Source organism: Dermacentor albipictus, chromosome 6 (genome assembly GCF_038994185.2).
Source record: "Dermacentor albipictus isolate Rhodes 1998 colony chromosome 6, USDA_Dalb.pri_finalv2, whole genome shotgun sequence".
Classification (NCBI taxonomy): Eukaryota; Metazoa; Arthropoda; class Arachnida; order Ixodida; family Ixodidae; genus Dermacentor; species Dermacentor albipictus.
This window is the reverse complement of record NC_091826.1, coordinates 50,596,603-50,615,935: the sequence shown is the minus strand read 5'-3', so window position 1 is coordinate 50,615,935 and position 19,333 is coordinate 50,596,603. Positions and strand designations below refer to the sequence as shown.

At 47.2% G+C, this 19,333-nt stretch overlaps 2 protein-coding genes across 2 annotated transcripts in view; both read left to right on the top strand.

Moving 5' to 3' along the window:
- Positions 1-4,449: 4,449 nt before the first annotated feature.
- Positions 4,450-19,333, top strand: part of LOC135918685 (uncharacterized) — a 194,393-nt gene continuing 179,509 nt past the window's right edge. The window contains exon 1 of the mRNA XM_065452340.2: positions 4,450-4,692. The gene's annotated coding sequence lies outside the window, so the exon portion shown is untranslated. The remainder of the gene's footprint in view (positions 4,693-19,333) is intronic.
- On the top strand, positions 6,274-12,522 carry LOC139047024 (solute carrier family 22 member 4-like). Its single transcript, XM_070520959.1, has 4 exons — positions 6,274-6,654; positions 10,307-10,410; positions 10,953-11,107; positions 12,305-12,522. The coding sequence occupies exons 1-4, from the start codon at positions 6,274-6,276 to the stop codon at positions 12,520-12,522; spliced, it is 858 nt and encodes a 285-aa protein (XP_070377060.1).

Genomic DNA, 19,333 nt, shown 5'->3' with positions numbered 1-19,333 from the left:
AAATTCACTAGAGCACCACTGCCTCGTTAGAGCCCTTGAGACACAAGGGCCTAGAGGCATGTGCTACATAAAAGAAATTTTCACAGCGGCATCCTCTGGAAAGAGGAGACGCTATGAGTGTGTGGGGCTTATAACATGTAATACAACATCTTTCAGGAAGCCCAGGACTGCGCTGGAGTCAAACAGCGGTTCTGGGCCTAGTAACATTACTGGATGAAGGGGGATGCGCTGCCGATATGCTAAGGGAAAATGCTTCTTTCTTTCATGTTCGGCTTCCCGACACTCCAGGAGGACGTGGAGGACGGTCAGCCTCTCCCCGCATCTACCACAGGTTGGAGGCTCATTTCCGGTGAGTAAAAAGTTATGTGTGCCAAATGTGTGTCCTATTCTTAGACGACAGAATAGGACATCTGTCCGGCGTGATTTTGTTACTGAAGGCCAGAATCCTAACTGTGGCTTTATCACGTGGAGCTTATTATTTGTTTCCGCGTCCCATAGCCGTTGCCACTGGTTCCGTAGTTTCCTCCGTAAGAAGGGCTTCAGGTCTGTGACAGGAACTGCAGCGGTGGGATTAGCAGAATGCGATGTAACTGACGTGGCCATCTGGTCCGCAAGAACATTACCTTCGATGCCCCTATGACCTGGCACCCAGCATATGATGACATGCTGAGTACCTATATACGCTTTACACAGAGCAGAATAAAGTTCGTTAATTACTGGATTTTTGTGGTTAGAGAAAGCCATCAAGGCCTTCACAACACTAAGGGAATCCGTATATATGACTGCTTTCTGGAGTTTTGATTTCCTTATATGCTTCACAGCCGACAGTAGTGCGTAAGCCTCAGCCGTAAAGATACTAGTTTCCGCATGCAGTACATCGGTTTCCGAGAAGGATGGCCCGACGGCTGCATAGGACACCCCGTCGTGTGACTTCGATGCGTCTGTGTAGAACTCCGTGCAGGAGTGTTTGTGCTGGAGTTCCCGGAAATGCATCTGGATTTCAATCTCTGGAGCGTTTTTTGTAACTTCAATGAAAGATGTATCGCATTGTATCGACTGCCACTCCCAAGGAGGTAGCAGCTTGGCTGGATGCATTAGGCGAAGTTCGAGGATTGGAACATGCATTTCATGACTAAGCTCCCTCACACGCAGCGAGAAAGGCTGTCTTACGGAAGGACGATTACGAAATAGTGTAGCATATGTCATATCATTAATGGTGTTAAAACAGAGATGTTCGGGATTAGAGTGGACTTTCAAAAAATATGTTTGGCTGATGTATGTTCTCTGGATATGAAGTGACCACTCATTCGATTCTGCATATAAACTTTGTACGGGACTCGTTCTGAAAGCTCCTGTGGCTAAACGGATGCCCAGATGGTGAACAGGGTCTAGCATCTTTAGTGCGCTCGGGGCGGCAGAGTGATAAATGACGGCACCGTAGTCTAGTCGTGATCGAATGAGGCTTTTATATAGATTCATTAAACACTTCCTGTCACTACCCCACGTAGTCTGGGAAAGAAGTTTCATTATGTTCATTGTTTTCAGACATTTTTCTTTAAGATGTTTAATGTGGGGGACGAAAGTGAGTCTGTAGTCAAGTATGACACCTAGAAATTTATGTTCTTTGTTTACAGGTATCTGTTGTCCACAGACTTCCAAGCAGGGATCCGGAACTAGGCCTCTCTTCCTTGTGAACAAAACACAAGAACTCTTATGAGGATTGATTTTGAATCCATTTTTCTCTGCCCACCCTGACACCTTGTTCAAACCATGCTGTACCTGTCTCTCGCACACTGCGAGATTACAGGATTTGAAACCGATTTGAATGTCGTCCACATAGACTGAATACAAAATGGCCGGTGGTAAGGAAGCATGAAGTGTTGTCATCTTAACAATAAAGAGTGTGCAACTGAGCACGCCACCCTGGGGTACACCGGTTTCTTGTGCAAAAGGACGTGACAGCACATTGCCTACTTTCACCCGGAAGGTACGATTGGACAAGTAGCTTTTTATTATGTTTAGCATATTACCATGAATGCCCATTTCTGACAAATCTTTCAAGATTCCGTAGCGCCAGTTCGTATCGTACGCCTTCTCCATATCGAGGAATATCGATAAGAAGAACTGTTTGTGTACAAACGCGTCACGAATATGTCCTTCAATACGTACAAGATGGTCGGTTGTGCAGCGCCCTTCTCGGAAGCCACACTGAAAGGGATCAAGCATTTTGTTTTGTTCAAGGGAATGGATGAGTCGCCGATTTATCATTTTTTCAAATACCTTACACATGCAGCTTGTGAGGGCTATCGGGCGGTAACTTGCCACTGAAGAAGGGTCTTTCCCTTGTTTCAAAACAGGGACCACAACAGCTTCTTTCCATGCTGTTGGAAGGTACCCTGCGTCCCACATAGTGTTGAAAAGTGTAAGTAGTGTTTCTTGCGTGTCATTGTGTAAGTTTTTGAGCATTTCATACATGATTCTATCGGATCCCGGTGAGGAGCTTTTGCATGCGCTCAAGGCAGCTTTCAATTCGGTAATACTAAAAGGGCAATTGTACGGTTGATTCTGTCGGTATTTATTGATGAGGGGCTTGCATTCTTCTATTTGTTTATATTTTAGGAAGGATTGCGAATAATGTTTTGAGCTTGATACACTCTCAAAGTGCTCCCCAAGTGAGTCGGCCTGATCTTTCAGTGTATCGCCCTGTGTATTTACTAGAGGGAGTGAATATGTTTGTCGCCCTCGAATCCTATTAACCCTGTTCCAGGCTTTGGCCTCATCTCTGAATGAGTTAATACTCGATAAAAATTTGTGCCAGCTTTCTCTTCTGGCCTGCCGGCGGGTTCTCCTACCTTGGGATTTTATTTTTTTAAAGTTGATAAGATTCTCAGCGGTGGGAGAAGCTCGCAGCAACCCCCACGCCTTGTTCTGTTTTTTACGAGCGATCCTACAATCGTCGTTCCACCATGGGACACGCCGTTTGCAGGCCAAGCCTTTTACTTCTGATATGCATATAAATGCGACATCTATTATGAATGCTGTAAAAAACTCGACTGCAGCGTCAATTCCTAACGAAGACAGCTCAGCCCATGAGATACTAGTTAGAGATCGAAATTTCTCCCAATCAGCTGTCTCAATCTTCCACCTAGGAGCATATGGTGGATATTCGTTTTCTTTATATGATCTTAGCAGTATAGGGAAGTGGTCGCTACCGTAAGGGTTGTCGGTAACTTCCCATTCAAGCTGAGGCAGCACAGACGGGGAGACTATACTAAGATCTATTGACGAAAAGGATCGGTTTGCAAGAGAGTAATATGTGGGTTCTTTCTTGTTGAGAAGGCACGCTCCAGAAGAAAAAAGGAACTGTTCAACAAGGCGACCTCGCGCATCTATGCGAGAGTCGCCCCACAGGGAGCTGTGCGCATTGAAATCGCTAAGAACAGCATAAGGTTCTGGCAATTGATCGATCAAGGAGTGAAATTCATGTTTGTTCAGTTGGTAATGCGGGGGTATGTAAAGGGAGCAAATGGTGATGAGTTTGTTTAGTAGGACAACTCGAACCGCCACTGCTTCAAGGGGCGTTTGTAGCTGTAAATTTTGACATGCAATGCTTCTATGAGTAAGAATCGCAACACCACCCGATGATGCGACGGCATCATCGCGATCTTTGCGAAACGTAAGATACGTACGGAGAAAGTTTGTGTGTTTAGATTTTAAGTGAGTTTCCTGTAAACACAGCACTTTTGGATTGTGTTTGTGGATGAGTTCTTGCAAATCATCAAGGTTTCTAAGGAGACCTCTGATGTTCCATTGGATGATTTGTGTATCCATGTTTAAGGTGAATTTGGTGCTGTGTTTACGGAGACGGAGTGGATGCCTTATATTACAGAGCCCTTTCGAGGCCCTGTAATAGGTGTTTTGTTCTTTCTGAAGCGTTCGAGCGATTCTCGACGCTCCTTAGGCGTTTGGTGCGCCTTGGGGTCAGGTGTAATGTCCATTGCCTCGTGTGAGGCGCCGGACAAGCGCTCTTGCGAGCGAGATGTTTTCAGAGGGAGTCCCGCCTTGGAGGGCAAGACCCCTGCGCCCACCAGCCCGGAGGTCGATGGGGTTCCCTGAGGAATTTGGCTGCGCTGGATGTTCCCAGCGCTGGAAGGGGCCTCGGAGGCTGGGGCAGCCTCGGCTGCACCAACCTTTGGGGTGGATGGTCCCTTCTCCTCGGTTGACGGAGCAGCGCTAGCTGCAACCGCCGCGGGGGCAGATGGCGTAACTGCCGACTCACTGCCTGTGGGTCTGACAGCCGCCGGAGGCCGTTGCGACGCTGCCCCCTTACGCGCCACATCGGCAAAGCTGCTCCTAGACAGGCATGACACCCGCCTACGTGCCTCCTTGAAAGATATATTTTCTTTGACTTTGATTGTCACAATCTCTTTTTCTCTTTTCCAGGACGGGCAGGCGCGCGAGTATGCGGCGTGCTCGCCATCACAGTTGACACAATGTGGAGTCTTCTGGCATGTTTCGGAGGAATGTTCAGTGTCACTACACTTGGCACATGTCAGCCGGCCTCGACAGTTCTGTGAACTGTGGCCGAACCTTTGGCACTTAAAACATCTGAGAGGATTTGGCACGTATGGCCTGACACGAAGTTTGATATAACCGGCCTCGATGGACTCGGGGAGGACACTTGAACCGAACGTGAGTATAAGGTGTTTCGTGTTGATCTCTTTACCGTCTCGCCTGATCTTAATTCGCTTAACATTTATCACATTCTGTTCACTGAAGCCCTCCAAGAGTTCAGCTTCAGTGAGCTCTAGCATGTCATCGTCCGAGACAACGCCGCGGGTGGTGTTCATGGTACGGTGCGGAGATACTGTTATTTGGGTTTCGCCAAACGAGACAAGTTTCGGCAGTTTCTCGTACTGGTTCTTATCGAGGAGCTCCAAGAGAAGATCACCACTTGTCATTCTCGACGCCTTATATCCTGTTCCAAAAACTTCAGTTAAAGACTTCGAAACGAGGAACGGTGAGATGTTACGCACTAGTTTGTCTGGGTTTTCTGAGTGGATCACATGATATTTAGGAAAGTTCTGGACTTGTCGTCCGAAAAACTGAAAGAGATCTTCGGTGCGCCCTCGTTTGTGAGGGCGATCAGGGAGTTTGGGAAAAGCGTTTTCCATAAGTTCAGTAGGGTTTTCGGCCGCGATGCCGACCACCCACCATGGAGCCCAACAGGGGGACGTGACAGGAGTTCCTGCTAGAGAGACCCTGCCAACGCCAGCCGTACATCGCTGCTATAACCAAATACAGCATAACCAAGGCTGGCTAGCTACACAAGGTTAACCCTTGCCGCCGGGAAACTAGGAAGTGAGGAGAAGTAATGAGAAGACAGGAAAGATGAAAAAGACGAGAGAGAAAGACGAAGATTGGAGAGGAGGACAGGAAAAGGCGACTGCCGATTTCCCCCGGGTGGGTCAGTCCGGGGGTGCCGTCTATGTGAAGCAGAGGCCAAAGGGGTGTGTTGCCTCCGCCGGGGGGCCTTAAAGGTCCAAACACCCAGCATCGGCTCAACCCCCAGGATCCCCTTTTCCCCAGACACGGCTAAGCCGCGCACGGCTACACGCGGGAGGGTCCAACCCTCATGTGCTCGGGTCCGTGGTGTCGCAACACACCAAACGCCTGCTTGCGCAGACGCCCCTGCGGGGCCTATAACATTTGAGAAGATTATTAGTTGAGACTAGTTAACTAACTAGGCGGAATGCAAAAAAATACTCTGTGTATCTCTGAATGACGGCAAACAATATTACCTTGGTTCTGTGCAGCTAGCTGGTACTTGCATAATTTAAATCTTGCTGAATGATAGTTGGGACACTCTGTATAGTTCGAAGCCAACAGTCTTCATCCCGTTCCAGCTTGTCAAGCTCGTCTTCCACCACCATACGGGAGCTATTTGTTTACATGCGTTCATAACGCTTCTACGAATAGCTTAGAGAACGAGCTCGACAAACAGCAACAAAATGCATTATTTCAGAGAGTAAAAAAACTAAAGCCACGGGGTGCTGGATTCGTGGTTGTCTCTGACGCACTGACTGACTGTGCGTCTATATCTGTTGTTCTACATGAGCGTCGCCTAATTCCAGGATAAAATTACACTGCGAACTCATTAAAACTTTGCCCTCACTCTCTCTCTCTCTCTCTTTAATATGTGTTATCTTTTTCCTGCTTTTCCAGTTGCCAGTCGCATAATTTTGAAAGCCTCAAGCTGAGAAAAAGGGTGACATGAACGAAATCAGCGCTCTCATAGGACCGCCCCGGTGGTACCACTTGATCGTCTGGTTGTTGACCTTCGTTCGCGCATTTCCGTCCTCCTGGACACAATTCACAGCGTTGTTCGTCGCCGCGGACGTCGAACACTGGTGCTCGAGGCCACCTGACTCGGCCTTCGCCAACTGGACGGAGCAGCGGTGGAAAGCCGAAGCCATTCCCGTCGTCAACAATTCTCGGCTGGCGACCGACCCCAATTACGATTCCTGCCGGATGTACCCAGCGGAAGCGCTAATTCACAACGCTTCTGCAGTGCTCGTCGACCAATCAAGAACAGTGTCGTGCGAGGCGTGGTCGTACAACGAATCGGCACCAGGGTCGTCGGCAGTGCCAGAGGTTCGTTAAGCAGTAACTTTTGAATTTTACGACGAATGAAGCTCCATTGACGTGACGCTCCTAGCAAAATTGTTCGTTTGAGGCAAGCGCATGACGTAGCACCTGCAGTGCTGCCTTCATTTTTTTTTTTTGCATGTCGCTAAACTAACGCGATGTCGCTAAATCGCTCTTCGATGATGCTAAAATTGTCGCTAGGACTTTGGCTAAAAATATTAATAACGTAGGTGCTTCAGAACAAAATACCATAACCTAACGTGGCGTAAATCATCTACCGAAGTGTTTCACATTTGTCTGGGTCTGTGCAGATGAGTAATAAACAAATGTACCTGGAGGGTGTATAGGGTTTCTATTTAGTGTTATACATACGTAGCAGATGAGGCAAACTGAAAATTTGTTCCACAAGTAAGATTACAAATCTATCATGATTAAAGAAGAAACATTGTTAACTTCATTTTCTTAGCACGAAAATTAAGCCACTTGGAGCACAGTACCGGTGCAAACTTTGTAGTTATCCGTGATAGCAAAAGAAATAAATTCTTTGACACGCCCTTGCTCGTATGCTGTTGACACGGCGGTGACAATTGTGTGATCTTTATGTAAGCCAAATACTAAGCGTCCACTCCTTGATCCTACAGAAAACTAATTCGTGCAGTATCAATTACTCCCGAAGAAGGGAGAAACAAAAGTGGCGCGTTCAGATTTGCGTAAACAAGCCCAGGTGCTGCGATATATACTCCTTTCTACAGTCCATCTGTCTAATAATGCACATGCTGCGTTTTAAATATCACCATTTACTTTATTGCAATTAGTGTTGGTAATTTAGTTTACTGCTATGATTGCGAAGGTTCAACAATTGAACTTGTTAAGGTAAATTACAGAACATGCAGCGTTGAAACGCATTAAAGTGGATTTTTGAATTATATAACATAAGATGCATTTCGCGAGCACAGTATGAAATCTGTTAGGACCAACAAGCTGTGAAGGATAAGCAGAATGTGAACACCACCGACGTGAAGACATGTGCTTGCTTCATCATGGTCGCAGAGCTCACGTGCCTAACCGGCAATTTGAGCCATTTACGTGCATTTTGTTAATATTAATGTGGGTCCTATGAAAAGCCACTTTCGGGGCAACCTGGCTGACTCCAGAGTCATTAAAATGATGCCGGTCGCTAGAAAAATTCGCTGCGGTCACTAAATACAATAACGTGTCACGAAATAGCAAAGCAAACGACATTAAGTGTTGATGTCTTGATAATAGTTCTCCAACAAACCTGCTTTTCACCGTATCGCGTTCATGGTTACAGTGCTTACCGGCATTGTGCGAATTGACCGGCTTCTTCAGCAGTTTAAACTCCTCAGTAGCGGCCACGTGGTAAGGCCCTTCTAACCCGTATTGTAGTCGACGATTATTTGTTGTTCTTTAAAAGTAAGCCGTTCACGGCGCGACTGAGAGTTACTGCAAACGCCAGGGACAATAATCTCCAACACAAGAGGACCCTTCCAATGGTAATGGAAGGGCAAGTGGCGGGAGGGGGGGGGGGGGGGAATGAAGGGGCAAGTTGCTAGATAGGTCAGTGCTTGTGCAACGACCTTCATATCGCGCGAGAGCACGCAACATCCTTCACAAGCCATACGACACATTTATGAAAAGGTGCGGAGGAGGACAGTTGCCCAAAGGCAAAGCGCTATGATGTTATTTGCCCTAAAGAAAGATTTGAAACATACGTATTTCTAACAGCCCACAATTCGCACTGGACAATTTTACGCGCCATGGTAAGAACAGATTTTGGATGACAACCACTGCGCTCCGCCATGGCGAGCAAGTGGTGGGCTTCAAATGAGCAAAGGCGGCTGCATACGAAGGCTTCGCGCTCAGCGTGTCTGACATGGCCTATATTTGTGCAGTGCAACATTCAAAGAATTCGTTCGCATAACGACGCAGTACAAAGTGAAACGAAACAACGTGCCGGATAGAGTCTTAAACGAGAACTGACCGTTATAGATAAATCTTTGACACTATTTCTGATCAAGTTATGCAACCGCACTACAATAGGCGCAGAAGATGTGCTCGGGCATATTACTTGATACCAATTATATACGTAGCTTAATACGTCATGAATTGTGCAGTCTTGTTCCCAGATGGTAAATAATTTCGCAGATAAAGGCGACTGCGAAGTAGTTTAAATTGGTAAGTAGAGCCTTTCAAGAACTCCTACTCTTTTCGTGGAACAGTTGGTTACTTGCGAAAAAGCTAAACTTATCTTCAATTTCGCTGGAAGCCTGAGCACTGCTACATCAGGGCGACGCACGAATGTGGAACTATTGTCTTGTATTTAGGCCGTTCTGACACAGAAAATGTTCTGGAAACTTCCTACGGTCGAGTCTTCGCTTCCATTAGATTACAACGCTATCCTTCTCCATACCGAAAATGGCTTATCCTTAATTGGTATCATCGGCAAATCACACCGGTTCCAACCGGAGCGTGGTTTCATTGAGGCATCGCAGTAGGGTGCCCCGGTGGGCACTAGTGTGATATGTTGAACACGCTATTATTATTGGACAGCGCTAGACATTGAAACGAAAAACATGGTATGCGCAATGTGCAGGTCTCTTTATTTACACATTACACTACAGTGCTGCCACAACGCCGCAGTATGAGAGATGGCCCGCACAGTTCCCTCATCCACTTTCATGGAGCTCGCAGACCAAGCGAAAGTTTTCATTCAGCATTGAAACGCGTTCAGTAGCCTGACGCGACGCGAGTCATCACGAAGAAAAACATGCCAGAGCCACACATTACGATAAGAGAGGCGCAGCAAATATCGGTGACGAACGCGCCCAGTTACATATACGGGGTTCCAGATTATATAGGCCTCCATATTCCAGGCGCGGCGTGCTCTCAACCACTATGTAGTAAAGTTTATTAAACCAATTAACGGGTACCCATAACTTTCGCATTCGTCTTACGCTAGAAGATACACTCAGTCCCTTTTTGTATGGAAACTGTCGCTATGCGCAGTGGCTGAAGCGCCAAACGTCCCGAAAGGCCTCAAAAACGCGCGCGCATCGTGCACTGAGTGCACGTTAAAAAAAAACAGATTGTCAAATTAACCTCCAGCCCCCCCCCCCCTTTCTACGGTGTATCTCATAATGAGATCGTGATTACGGCACATAAAATACCAGACCTTATTTTTTTAGGCATGCATCCATGGCCTAAACGTAAGAGCGCCGGGCTTCTGTGCTGGTAAAAAGTGATTTGAAACCAACTATTTGAAATGTAATTTCTGTATATAACGTTTCCATCAGCTGTGGGTGCACGGTATACCTGACATCAGTGTGCGCTTGCAATGTCACGATAGGTATACATTCTAGCCGCGGTAAGAAAGCTTCGCTTTAAAAGAATTTAGAACAATAGCGCACGCTTAAAAGAAAAGTGTGGGGTCTCGGTATAAGGCAGCAAGGTCACTTCGGGGAGGCGCCGTCACGTGCTTTCCGTTTTTTCCGTCCTTGATGGATTTGCATGAACATAACATACAAGTGCGGCTTAACCTATTATTCCTTCTTTACGTTTCTGTAACGTTACTCTTTCATATAAGCTATTGCAAGATTGGTTCTTACCCGTTTTGCCTCTCACGTTTTTAATCTTGCAGTGGGACCTTGTGTGCCAGCACGAATGGCAGCGCTCGATGATGACAAGCGTCGTTTTTACGGGATCCCTCGTAGGGTCACTCGTCATGGGGCACATGTCCGACAGGTGGGCACAATATCCATGCTGCGGGCGTACATCAGCTTCCTGTTTCGCAATCGTTGATCTTTTTCTGCCAAGCGTCGTCACCTCTTGCTTATTTGTCATAACTGTGACAAGCTGCACATAAAACAATAAATACGTAAATTACGGTAATGAGTGCAAAAGGCAGCACAATATGCCGTTTCGCCTTCACGATAAGTCACTTTCTTGTATTTGCGAACAAGGCCTAGCCTGTCAACGGCTGCAGGAGGAGCAGCGGTGGTGGTGTCAGTAAGGCGTAGTAATAGTAGGAATAGAAGTAGTAGTAGTAGTAGTAGTAGTAGTAGTAGTAGTAGCAGTAGTTGCAGCAGCTATTCAGATTTTATGTCACGCGGTGGAGTGGTGCGTAATGGTACAGAAAACACTGACCACTGCTTGGAGCTCAAGTTATCTCATACGCAAGGCAAAAAAAGAAATATACTTTATGACTATGGTTTAGCACGGCAAGTTGAGTCCAGCCGGCGCGTTGGGCAACCTGCTTCCTTTCTTTCTTTGTTGTTTTTGCGCAGATTCGGGCGTCGAACCGTATTCTTTTTCTCCGTGTTCGGAGCTGCCCTCTTCGGGTCTCTGGGCGCGGTGTCCCCGTCGGTGAAGTGGTACAACGCCCTCCGCTTCTTCGCCAGCATCAACATCGCCGGCATCCAGACAAGCTCGGCCGCCTTACGTGAGCAACGCGGCCATCTTTCGCACCTGAACTGTAATGCTCCAAGACGGACGCCATCTTTTCACAGCAAACAGCAACCTTACTTACTCGTTCGGAACATATCGCTTTAGCCAACGCTGCGCAATCTCTTCCTCAGCTACCACTCCGTACGAAACCACTAGCTGTTGCCTCTGGAGCGTGCTCGGCAATCTCTGCAGCGCATTCCGCCATGTGGCCCACGAATCAAAATTGGTCACTCTCGGCATAGCTTCCGAGATGGGCGGGTACGCGCGTTACATTGCGCGCCACCCTATCTCTGAAGCCATGCTCTTGACGTGACCTTTGAGGTCGCGCGCGCACACGCGGTCTCGAAGGTGATGTCATGTGTGACCGGTCTTTGTCGTCTGTTGTGGGGTAGCACGAGCGGCGGAGTTTTCCAGGTGGCTTGCCGAGGCAATGCATTCACGTTTCCGTGATGTTGTAAGACAAAAATTTAATAACTTACCAGCCTAGTAACGTCAAGGTTAGTGACCACAGCCTCTATACACTCTTCACTGTTTAGCCGGCAAGGCTGCTCAGGTAGAGCTATCACAAAAATACGCGGAGTGACATTTTTATGACGACTCCAGCTCCACACAAACGAAATGTTTTCGTGCAATAACTGCAACAGTTATTGTTATTTTAACATTTTAAAATAAAGGCACTCAGAATATCATGAGGAAAGGGAGAGATATATATAAACTTTCTAAACAACTGTTAGCCCTATTCCTCGCTGTCGAAGTAACCCTAGTCATGTTACCTGCAATCGTTAACGTGTTTTGTGCTGGCCATAAGTCGTAGCCATAGTGCAGGATGTATCGTTCTTCCGGCAAAGCACTCCAGCTCTCCCAGATGTGAAGAAGGACATGCAGAATGCTAATTCTTTCGTTCTCTGTCATTTCTCGAGTAGTGGTAGTGATGCAGTGAGTAATAAGAGGACAGCTCGTTGATATTTTACCATTCATTTGCACAAGTGTTCAGCGAAAAGTGAACTAACCGCTTCCTGAAATGCTTTCCTCGATTGTTCATCGTAACTGTCCTGCTTAGGTGCCTAAACAACGTCTATTATCTCTATTTCCGCAATCACGGACGTTCGCGTAGGGGGGAATTCGTTAGGATTGGTGAATGATATTAAGTGCACTTGTATAATGCAATTCACATGATCACTGACTTCCGCAGTGGCCGAGATCTTGGAGCCTCGCTTCCGAACATTCCTCAACATCGGCTACACCGCTGGATTTGCCATACCCACCATGCTGCTGCCCGGTGTCGCCTACCTACTGTCAGATTGGAAACTTCTTCAGCTTGTCTCTGGACTCGTCGCTTTGGCCTGCGTACCATTTATGCTGTTAGTACCCACGCGCAGTGCGTTAAAGAAGCGCCTTGACTCACACTGATACTGTTCATTTAATGTCATACTGATGCATGCTCACTTCATTGTTTTTTTTTCAAGACCCACGCACAACAGAGAAGAGTGGGTGACACGTAAACAAAAGATTCGAGCAGCGTAGTGGGTAACGGTAAATTGTTACTGCGGGCCTTTTCATGTTCCTTGGCACCGAGAATGGAAACAGTGCAAGCAAGAAGGTTGTTCCAGTTCATGTTAGTTGTGCAAACAACGGAATTGTTACGCAGGTTAGGGCGGCTACGGGTGCACGTCAACGTTAAACTGGTGACGGTGTATGGATGATGATGATGTGTGGTTTTTTGTGGCGCAAGGGCCAGGTTTGGCCAAAGAGCGCCATGACAAGTTGTAATGTTGATGATGTATTATGGAAGATGTGACTTGGCTGTAAAGTGGCCTAAAAATATTCGCTGTAGAGTGCGTAAAATTAACTTGTTATAAAATTATGGCGATGACAGATGACGAATACTATGAACACTAAAATCCATCGTGAAAGAATGATGCAGAATAGAAAATATATGAGATGGTAAAAATGCCTGGAGCACTGTTGCCTCACCAGAGCCCTTCAAACACAAGAGCCTAGAGGCACGTGCTACACGAAAGAAATATCGCAGCGCCATCCTCTGAAGAGAGAAGACGCTACGAACATGTTGGGCTAACAACATGCAACACAACATCTTTCAGATAACTTAGGACTGCGTTAGTGTCGAAGAGCGGTTCTGGGCCGAGTAACATTACAGGATGAAGGGGAATATGCTGCCGGTATGCTAACGGAAAATGTTTCTTTCTGTCAGATTCGGCTTTCCGACACTCCAGGAGGACATGGAGGACGGTCAGCCTCTCCCCGCATCTACCGCAAGTTGGAGGCTCGTTTCCCGTGAGTAAGAAGTTATGTGTTCCAAAAGTGTGTCCTATTCTAAGACGGCAGAATAGGACATCTGTCCTGCGGGATTTTGTTACAGGAGGCCAGAAACCTAATTGTGGCTTTATCACGTGCAGTTTGTTATTTACTTCTGCGTCCCACTTACGTTGCCAGTGGTTTCGCAGTTTCCTTCTTAAAAAAGGCTTCAGGTCCGTGACAGGCACCGAAGCAGTAGGACTGACTGTATGCAATGAAATTGATGTGGCCATCTGGTCTGCTAGAACGTTACCCTCGATGCCCCTATGTCCAGGCACCCAGCATATAATGACATGCTGGTTAGACATATACGCTCTACAGAGGACGGAATAGAGCTCAGTAATTACGGGGTTTCTGTGTTTACAGTGCGACTTCAAGGCTTTTACGACGCTTAAGGAGTCTGTAAATAAAATTGTTTTCTGAATATTTGATTTTCTGATATGTTTCACAGCCGACAATAGTGCATGGGCCTCAGCCGTAAATATGCTTGTTTCAGGGTGCAGTACACCGGATTCCGAGAAGGATGGGCCAATGGCTGCGTATGACACCCCGGCATGCGACTTAGAAGCGTCTGTATAAAACTCTGTGCACGAGTACTTGTACTGGAGCTCCAAGAAGTGCATTTTGATATGTGTCTCTGGCGCATGTTTTGTGACCTGTACAAAGGATGTGTCACACTCTATCAGCTGCCACTCCCAGGGCGGTACTAGCTTAGCTGGAGGCATTAGGCGTTGTTCGAGAACTGGGACATCCATTTCCCTGCTAAGTTCCCTTGCACGCAGTGAGAAAGGAAGTCTCATAGAGGGCCTGTTATGAAAAAGTGTTTCACATGTCAAGTCGTTAACGGTTGTGAAACACGGATGTTCCTTATTAGAGCGCACTTTCAGGAAATAGTTGAAGCTGATGTAAGTTCTCCGAAAATGGAGTGACCACTCATCGGACTCAACATACAGACTTTCAACAGGGCTTGTTCTAAATGCGCCAGTGGCCAGACGGATTCCCAGATGGTGTACGGGGTCTAACATCTTTAGCGCGCTCGGGGCAGCAGAGTGATATACTGCGGCTCCATAGTCTATTCGTGACCGAACTAGGCTCCTGTAAAGATTCAACAGGCACTTCCTGTCGCTACCCCATGATGTGTGGGATAGGATTTTAAGTAGGTTCATTGTTTTTAGACATTTTTCTTTAAGATGTTTTATGTGAGGAATGAAAGTGAGCCTAGAGTCAAGAATAACACCAAGGAATTTGTGTTCTTTGCTGACAGGAATTTGTTGTCCGCCCAGTTCTACACAAGGATCTGGGAGCAGGCCTCTCTTTCTTGTGAAGAGAACACAAGAACTTTTATGGGGGTTGACCTTAAATCCGTTTTCGTCTGCCCACTTGGAAACCTTGTTCAAGCCCTGCTGTACCTGTCTTTCGCATACTGTGAAGTTGCAGGATTTGAAGCCTATTTGTATATCGTCTACGTATACGGAGTAAAAAATGGCAGGTGGTAGAGAAGCACGTAGCGTGTTCATCTTGACGATAAAGAGAGTGCAGCTGAGCACGCCTCCCTGGGGTACACCAGTTTCCTGCGTAAAGGGACGTGAGAGTTCATTGCCGACTTTTACCCGGAAGGTACGGTTTGACAAATAGCTTTCAATTGTGTTCAGCATATTTCCACGGATGCCAATTTCCGACAGGTCTCGCAAGATCCCGTAACGCCATGCCGTGTCATATGCCTTCTCCATATCGAGGAATATTGATAGAAAAAACTGTTTATGTATATAGGCATCACGGATATTTCCTTCCGTGCGCACAAGATGATCGGTTGTGGACCGCCCTTCTCGGAATCCACACTGATAAGGATCGAGTATATTGTTGAGCTCAAGGAAATGTATAAGTCTGCGATTAATCATTTTTTCAAAAAGCTTACACAGACAATTAGTTAGAGCTATCGGACGGTAACTTGCCGCCAAGGAAGGGTCTTTTCCCTGCTTTAGAACAGGAACCACAATCGCTTCTTTCCATGTGGATGGGAGGTATCCCGAAGCCCAAATAGTATTGTATAGTGTAAGAAGTGTAATTTGTGCGTCTGTATGTAGGTGTCTGATCATGTCATACATGACTCTGTCTGGTCCCGGTGCAGTGCTTTTACATGTGTTCAAGGCAGCTCTCAACTCGGCAATACCGAAAGGCCGATTATACGGTTCATTCTGCCTAGACTTTCGTATGATTGGCTTACGCTCCACTATTTCTTTATGTTTAAGAAAGGTTTGGGAATAGTGCGTTGAGCTCGACACTCGCTCAAAGTGCTCCCCAAGTGAGTCTGCCTGGTCTTTTAGTGTATCGCCTTGTGTGTTTACTAGAGGTAGTGAATATGTTTGTCGCCCTCTTATCCTAATTACCTTGTTCCAGACTTTGGCCTCATCTGTATAGGAATTTATACTCGATAAAAACTTCTCCCAACTTTCTCTTCTAGCCTGTCGGCGGGTTCTCCTGCCCTGGGACTTTATTTTCTTAAAGTTAATAAGATTCTCCGCAGTGGGAGACGCTCGTAGCAACCCCCACGCTTTGTTCTGTTTTTTACGAGCGATCCTACAATCGTCGTTCCACCACGGGACACGCCGTTTGTATGCCAAGCCATTTATTTCTGATATGCATTTAGATGCAATATCTATAATGAAGGCTGTGAGATACTGCACAGCAGCATCAATTCCTAAACAAGACATGTCATTCCATGAGATACTAGTTAAGTTTCCGAACTTCTCCCAGTCGGCTGTATCGATCTTCCACCTAGGAGCCTGTGGTAGACATTCTTTTTCTTTATGTGTTTTTAGCAGTATAGGGAAGTGGTCGCTTCCGTAAAGATTGTTGGTAACTTCCCATTCGAGTTCGACTAGTATAGACGCGGAAACTATACTAAGATCTATTGACGAAAAGGTTCTGTTTGCAAGAGAGTAATATGTGGGTTCTTTCTTATTTAGTAGGCACGCACCAGACGAAAAAAGGAACTGTTCAACGAGACGGCCTCGCGCATCGATACGAGAGTCTCCCCACAGGCTGCTGTGCGCATTGAGATCGCCAAGAACAACATAGGGCTCTGGCAATTGATCTATCAAGGACTGAAATTCATGTTTGTTTACTTGGTAATGCGGGGGTATGTAAAGCGAGCAAATAGTGATGAGTTTGTTTAGTAGGACAGCTCGAACCGCCACTGCTTCAAGGGGCGTTTGTAGCTGTAAAGGTTGGCAAGCTATACTTCTATGAGTGACTATGGCAACACCGCCCGATGATGCGACGGCATCATCGCGATCTTTGCGAAAAGTTAGATACTGTCGAAGAAAGTTTGTGTGTTTGTTTTTTAAATGTGTTTCCTGTAAACACAGCACTTTTGGATTGTGTTTTTGTATAAGTTCCTGCACATCATCAAGGTTTCTGAGAAGACCTCTGACATTCCATTGAATTATTTGTGTATCCATATTGGAGGTCAGTAGGTGCTGTGTGTACAGAAAGAGAAGTAGTGATTATGGAAATTACAATGATTAAACTACAGAGCCTTTCGAGGCCCTGTAACGGGAGTTTTGCCCTTCCTGGAGCGTTCGAGGGAGCCTCGACGCTCCTTAGGCGCTAGGTGCGCCTTGAGGATAGGTGTTGTGTCCATTGCCTCTTGTGAGGCGCCGGACACGTGCTCTTGCGAGCGAGAAGTTTTCAGAGAGAGTCCCGCCTTGGAGGGCAAGACCCCAGCGCCCACCAGCGCGGAGGTCGATGGGGCTCCCTGAGGAATTTGGCTGCGCCGGCTGTTGCCAGCGCTGGAAGGGGCCGGGGAGAGTGGGGCAGCCTCGGCTGCGCTCACCTTCGGGGTCGGTGGCCCCGTCTGCTGGGTAGACGGAGCAGCGCTAGCTGCAACCGCCGCGGGGGCAGATGGCGTGACTGCCGACTCACTGCTTGTGGGTCGGACAGCCACCGGAGGCCGTTGTGACGCTGCCCCCTGACGCGCCACTTCGGCAAAGCTTTTCTTTGGCAGGTATGCTACCCGCCTTCGTGCCTCTTTGAACGATATATTATCTTTTACTTTTATGGTTACAATTTCTTTTTCCTTCTTCCACGATGGGCACGACCGCGAGTACGCGGCGTGCTCCCCATCACAGTTTACACAGTGGAGAGCGTTCTCACAAGTTTCAGTGGTGTGTTCTGTGGCACTGCATTTAGCACAAGTTTGGCGGCCGCGGCAGCTCTGCGAGCTGTGGCCGAAGCGCTGACATTTGAAACATCGGAGTGGATTGGGCACGTAAGGCCTAACACGGAGCTTGATGTACCCGGCCTCGATTGACTCGGGCAAGATACTTGATCCAAAAGTAATTATTAGGTGCCTCGTCTGAATCTCTTTACCATCACGCCTCATCTTTATTCTTCTGACGTTGATCACATTTTGTTCGCTGAAGCCTTCCAGGAGTTCCGCTTCAGTCAGCTCAAGTAAATCATCATCTGACACAACACCACGGGTGGTGTTCATTGTACGGTGTGGGGTTACTGTAATGGGGGTCTCGCCAAATGACACTAGTTGCGGTAGTTTCTCGTATTGTTTTAGATCGCGGAGCTCCAAGAGGAGGTCGCCGCTTGCCATCCTCGACACCTTGTAACCTGGACCAAAAGCATCGGTCAGGGATTTTGAAACAAGGAATGGTGAAATGTTTCGGGCCACTTTGTTTGGCTTTTCAGCGTGAATAACGTGAAAGCGGGGAAAATTCTGGATTTGACGTCCAAAAAACTTGAAGACATCTTCGGTGCGCCCTCGTTTCTGAGGGCGATCAGCAAGGGAAGGGAAAGAAGTTTCCATGAAAAATTGTATATGTTCGGCAACAGCGCCGACCGCCCACCACGGAGCCCAACGAGGGGACGCGGCAGAGCTTGCATACAAGTCTGCACGACGCCAGTCGTACGCCGTCACTATAACCGAATATGGTGTACCCAAGGTTGGATAGCCACACAGGGTTAACCCTTGCCGCCAGGAGAAAGGAAGTAAAAAGAAGAGAGAAGGCGACAGGAAAGGTCAAAAAGTGAGAGATAAAGCCGAGATTTGAGGAGGGAGAGACAGGAAAAGGCGACTGCCGATGTCCTCCAGGTGGGTCAGTCTGGAGGTGCCGTCTATGTGAAGCAGAGGCCAAAGGGGTGTGTTGCTTCCGCCGGGGGGCCTTAAAGGTCCAAACACCCAGCCTCAGCTCAACCCCCAGGATCCCCTTTTCCCCAGACACGGCTAAGCCGCGCACGGCTACACGCGGGAGGGTCCAACCCTCGTGTGCTCGGGTCCGTGGTATCGCCACACACCAAACGCCTGCTCGCGCAGACGCCCCTGCGGGGGACGGTGTATGGAACAAGTGTACAATGATGGTAACGAAAGAGAGTCACTTAAGTTATGACTGAGGTCACGGTGTATGGAACAAGCGTAAATTGATGGTAACGAAAGGGAGTCGCTTGAAGTATGACTGAGGTAGATTTGATGAAACAGAGATGTTATGAACTGTGAGCTTTGTAACAGCCTTGTTAGAGAGTATCGTCGACAGATGCTCCTACACAATCAGAAAAACAACAACATGGGACTACGGATTTTTCACAGGCAGGTCTATGGAAAATGTGGACACGAAACCAAGAAAAAGGACAACACACTAGCCGCCGATAGAGTGAAAAGTTGACAGTTGGTTAGGTTAATGGCTGCGGCTCGTTCGTTTACAGACGGCAAAGTTAGCAGTCAGCATTTCATGTTGTTCGTTTCATACCACTTGTGTGCGCGCTTTCTACACCGGTTTCTTCGAGCCATAAGTTCTCACCAACTGGCCAATATTTCTGTCTCTGAATATCGCGTTTCTTCTTGGCCTCTATTGCAGCCTAATTACCTTTTCGTAATATTCGTAACTTTTCTTTTCAT

Bases quoted from the DNA above. Each gene is read 5' to 3' on its own strand.
- LOC139047024 (XM_070520959.1), top strand. From the start codon at position 6,274: ATGAACGAAATCAGCGCTCTCATAGGACCGCCCCGGTGGTACCACTTG. The intron at 6,655-10,306 runs GTTCGTTAAGCA...TTAATCTTGCAG, and splicing joins GGTCGTCGGCAGTGCCAGAG to TGGGACCTTGTGTGCCAGCA. The intron at 11,108-12,304 runs GTGAGCAACGCG...TGACTTCCGCAG, and splicing joins GACAAGCTCGGCCGCCTTAC to TGGCCGAGATCTTGGAGCCT.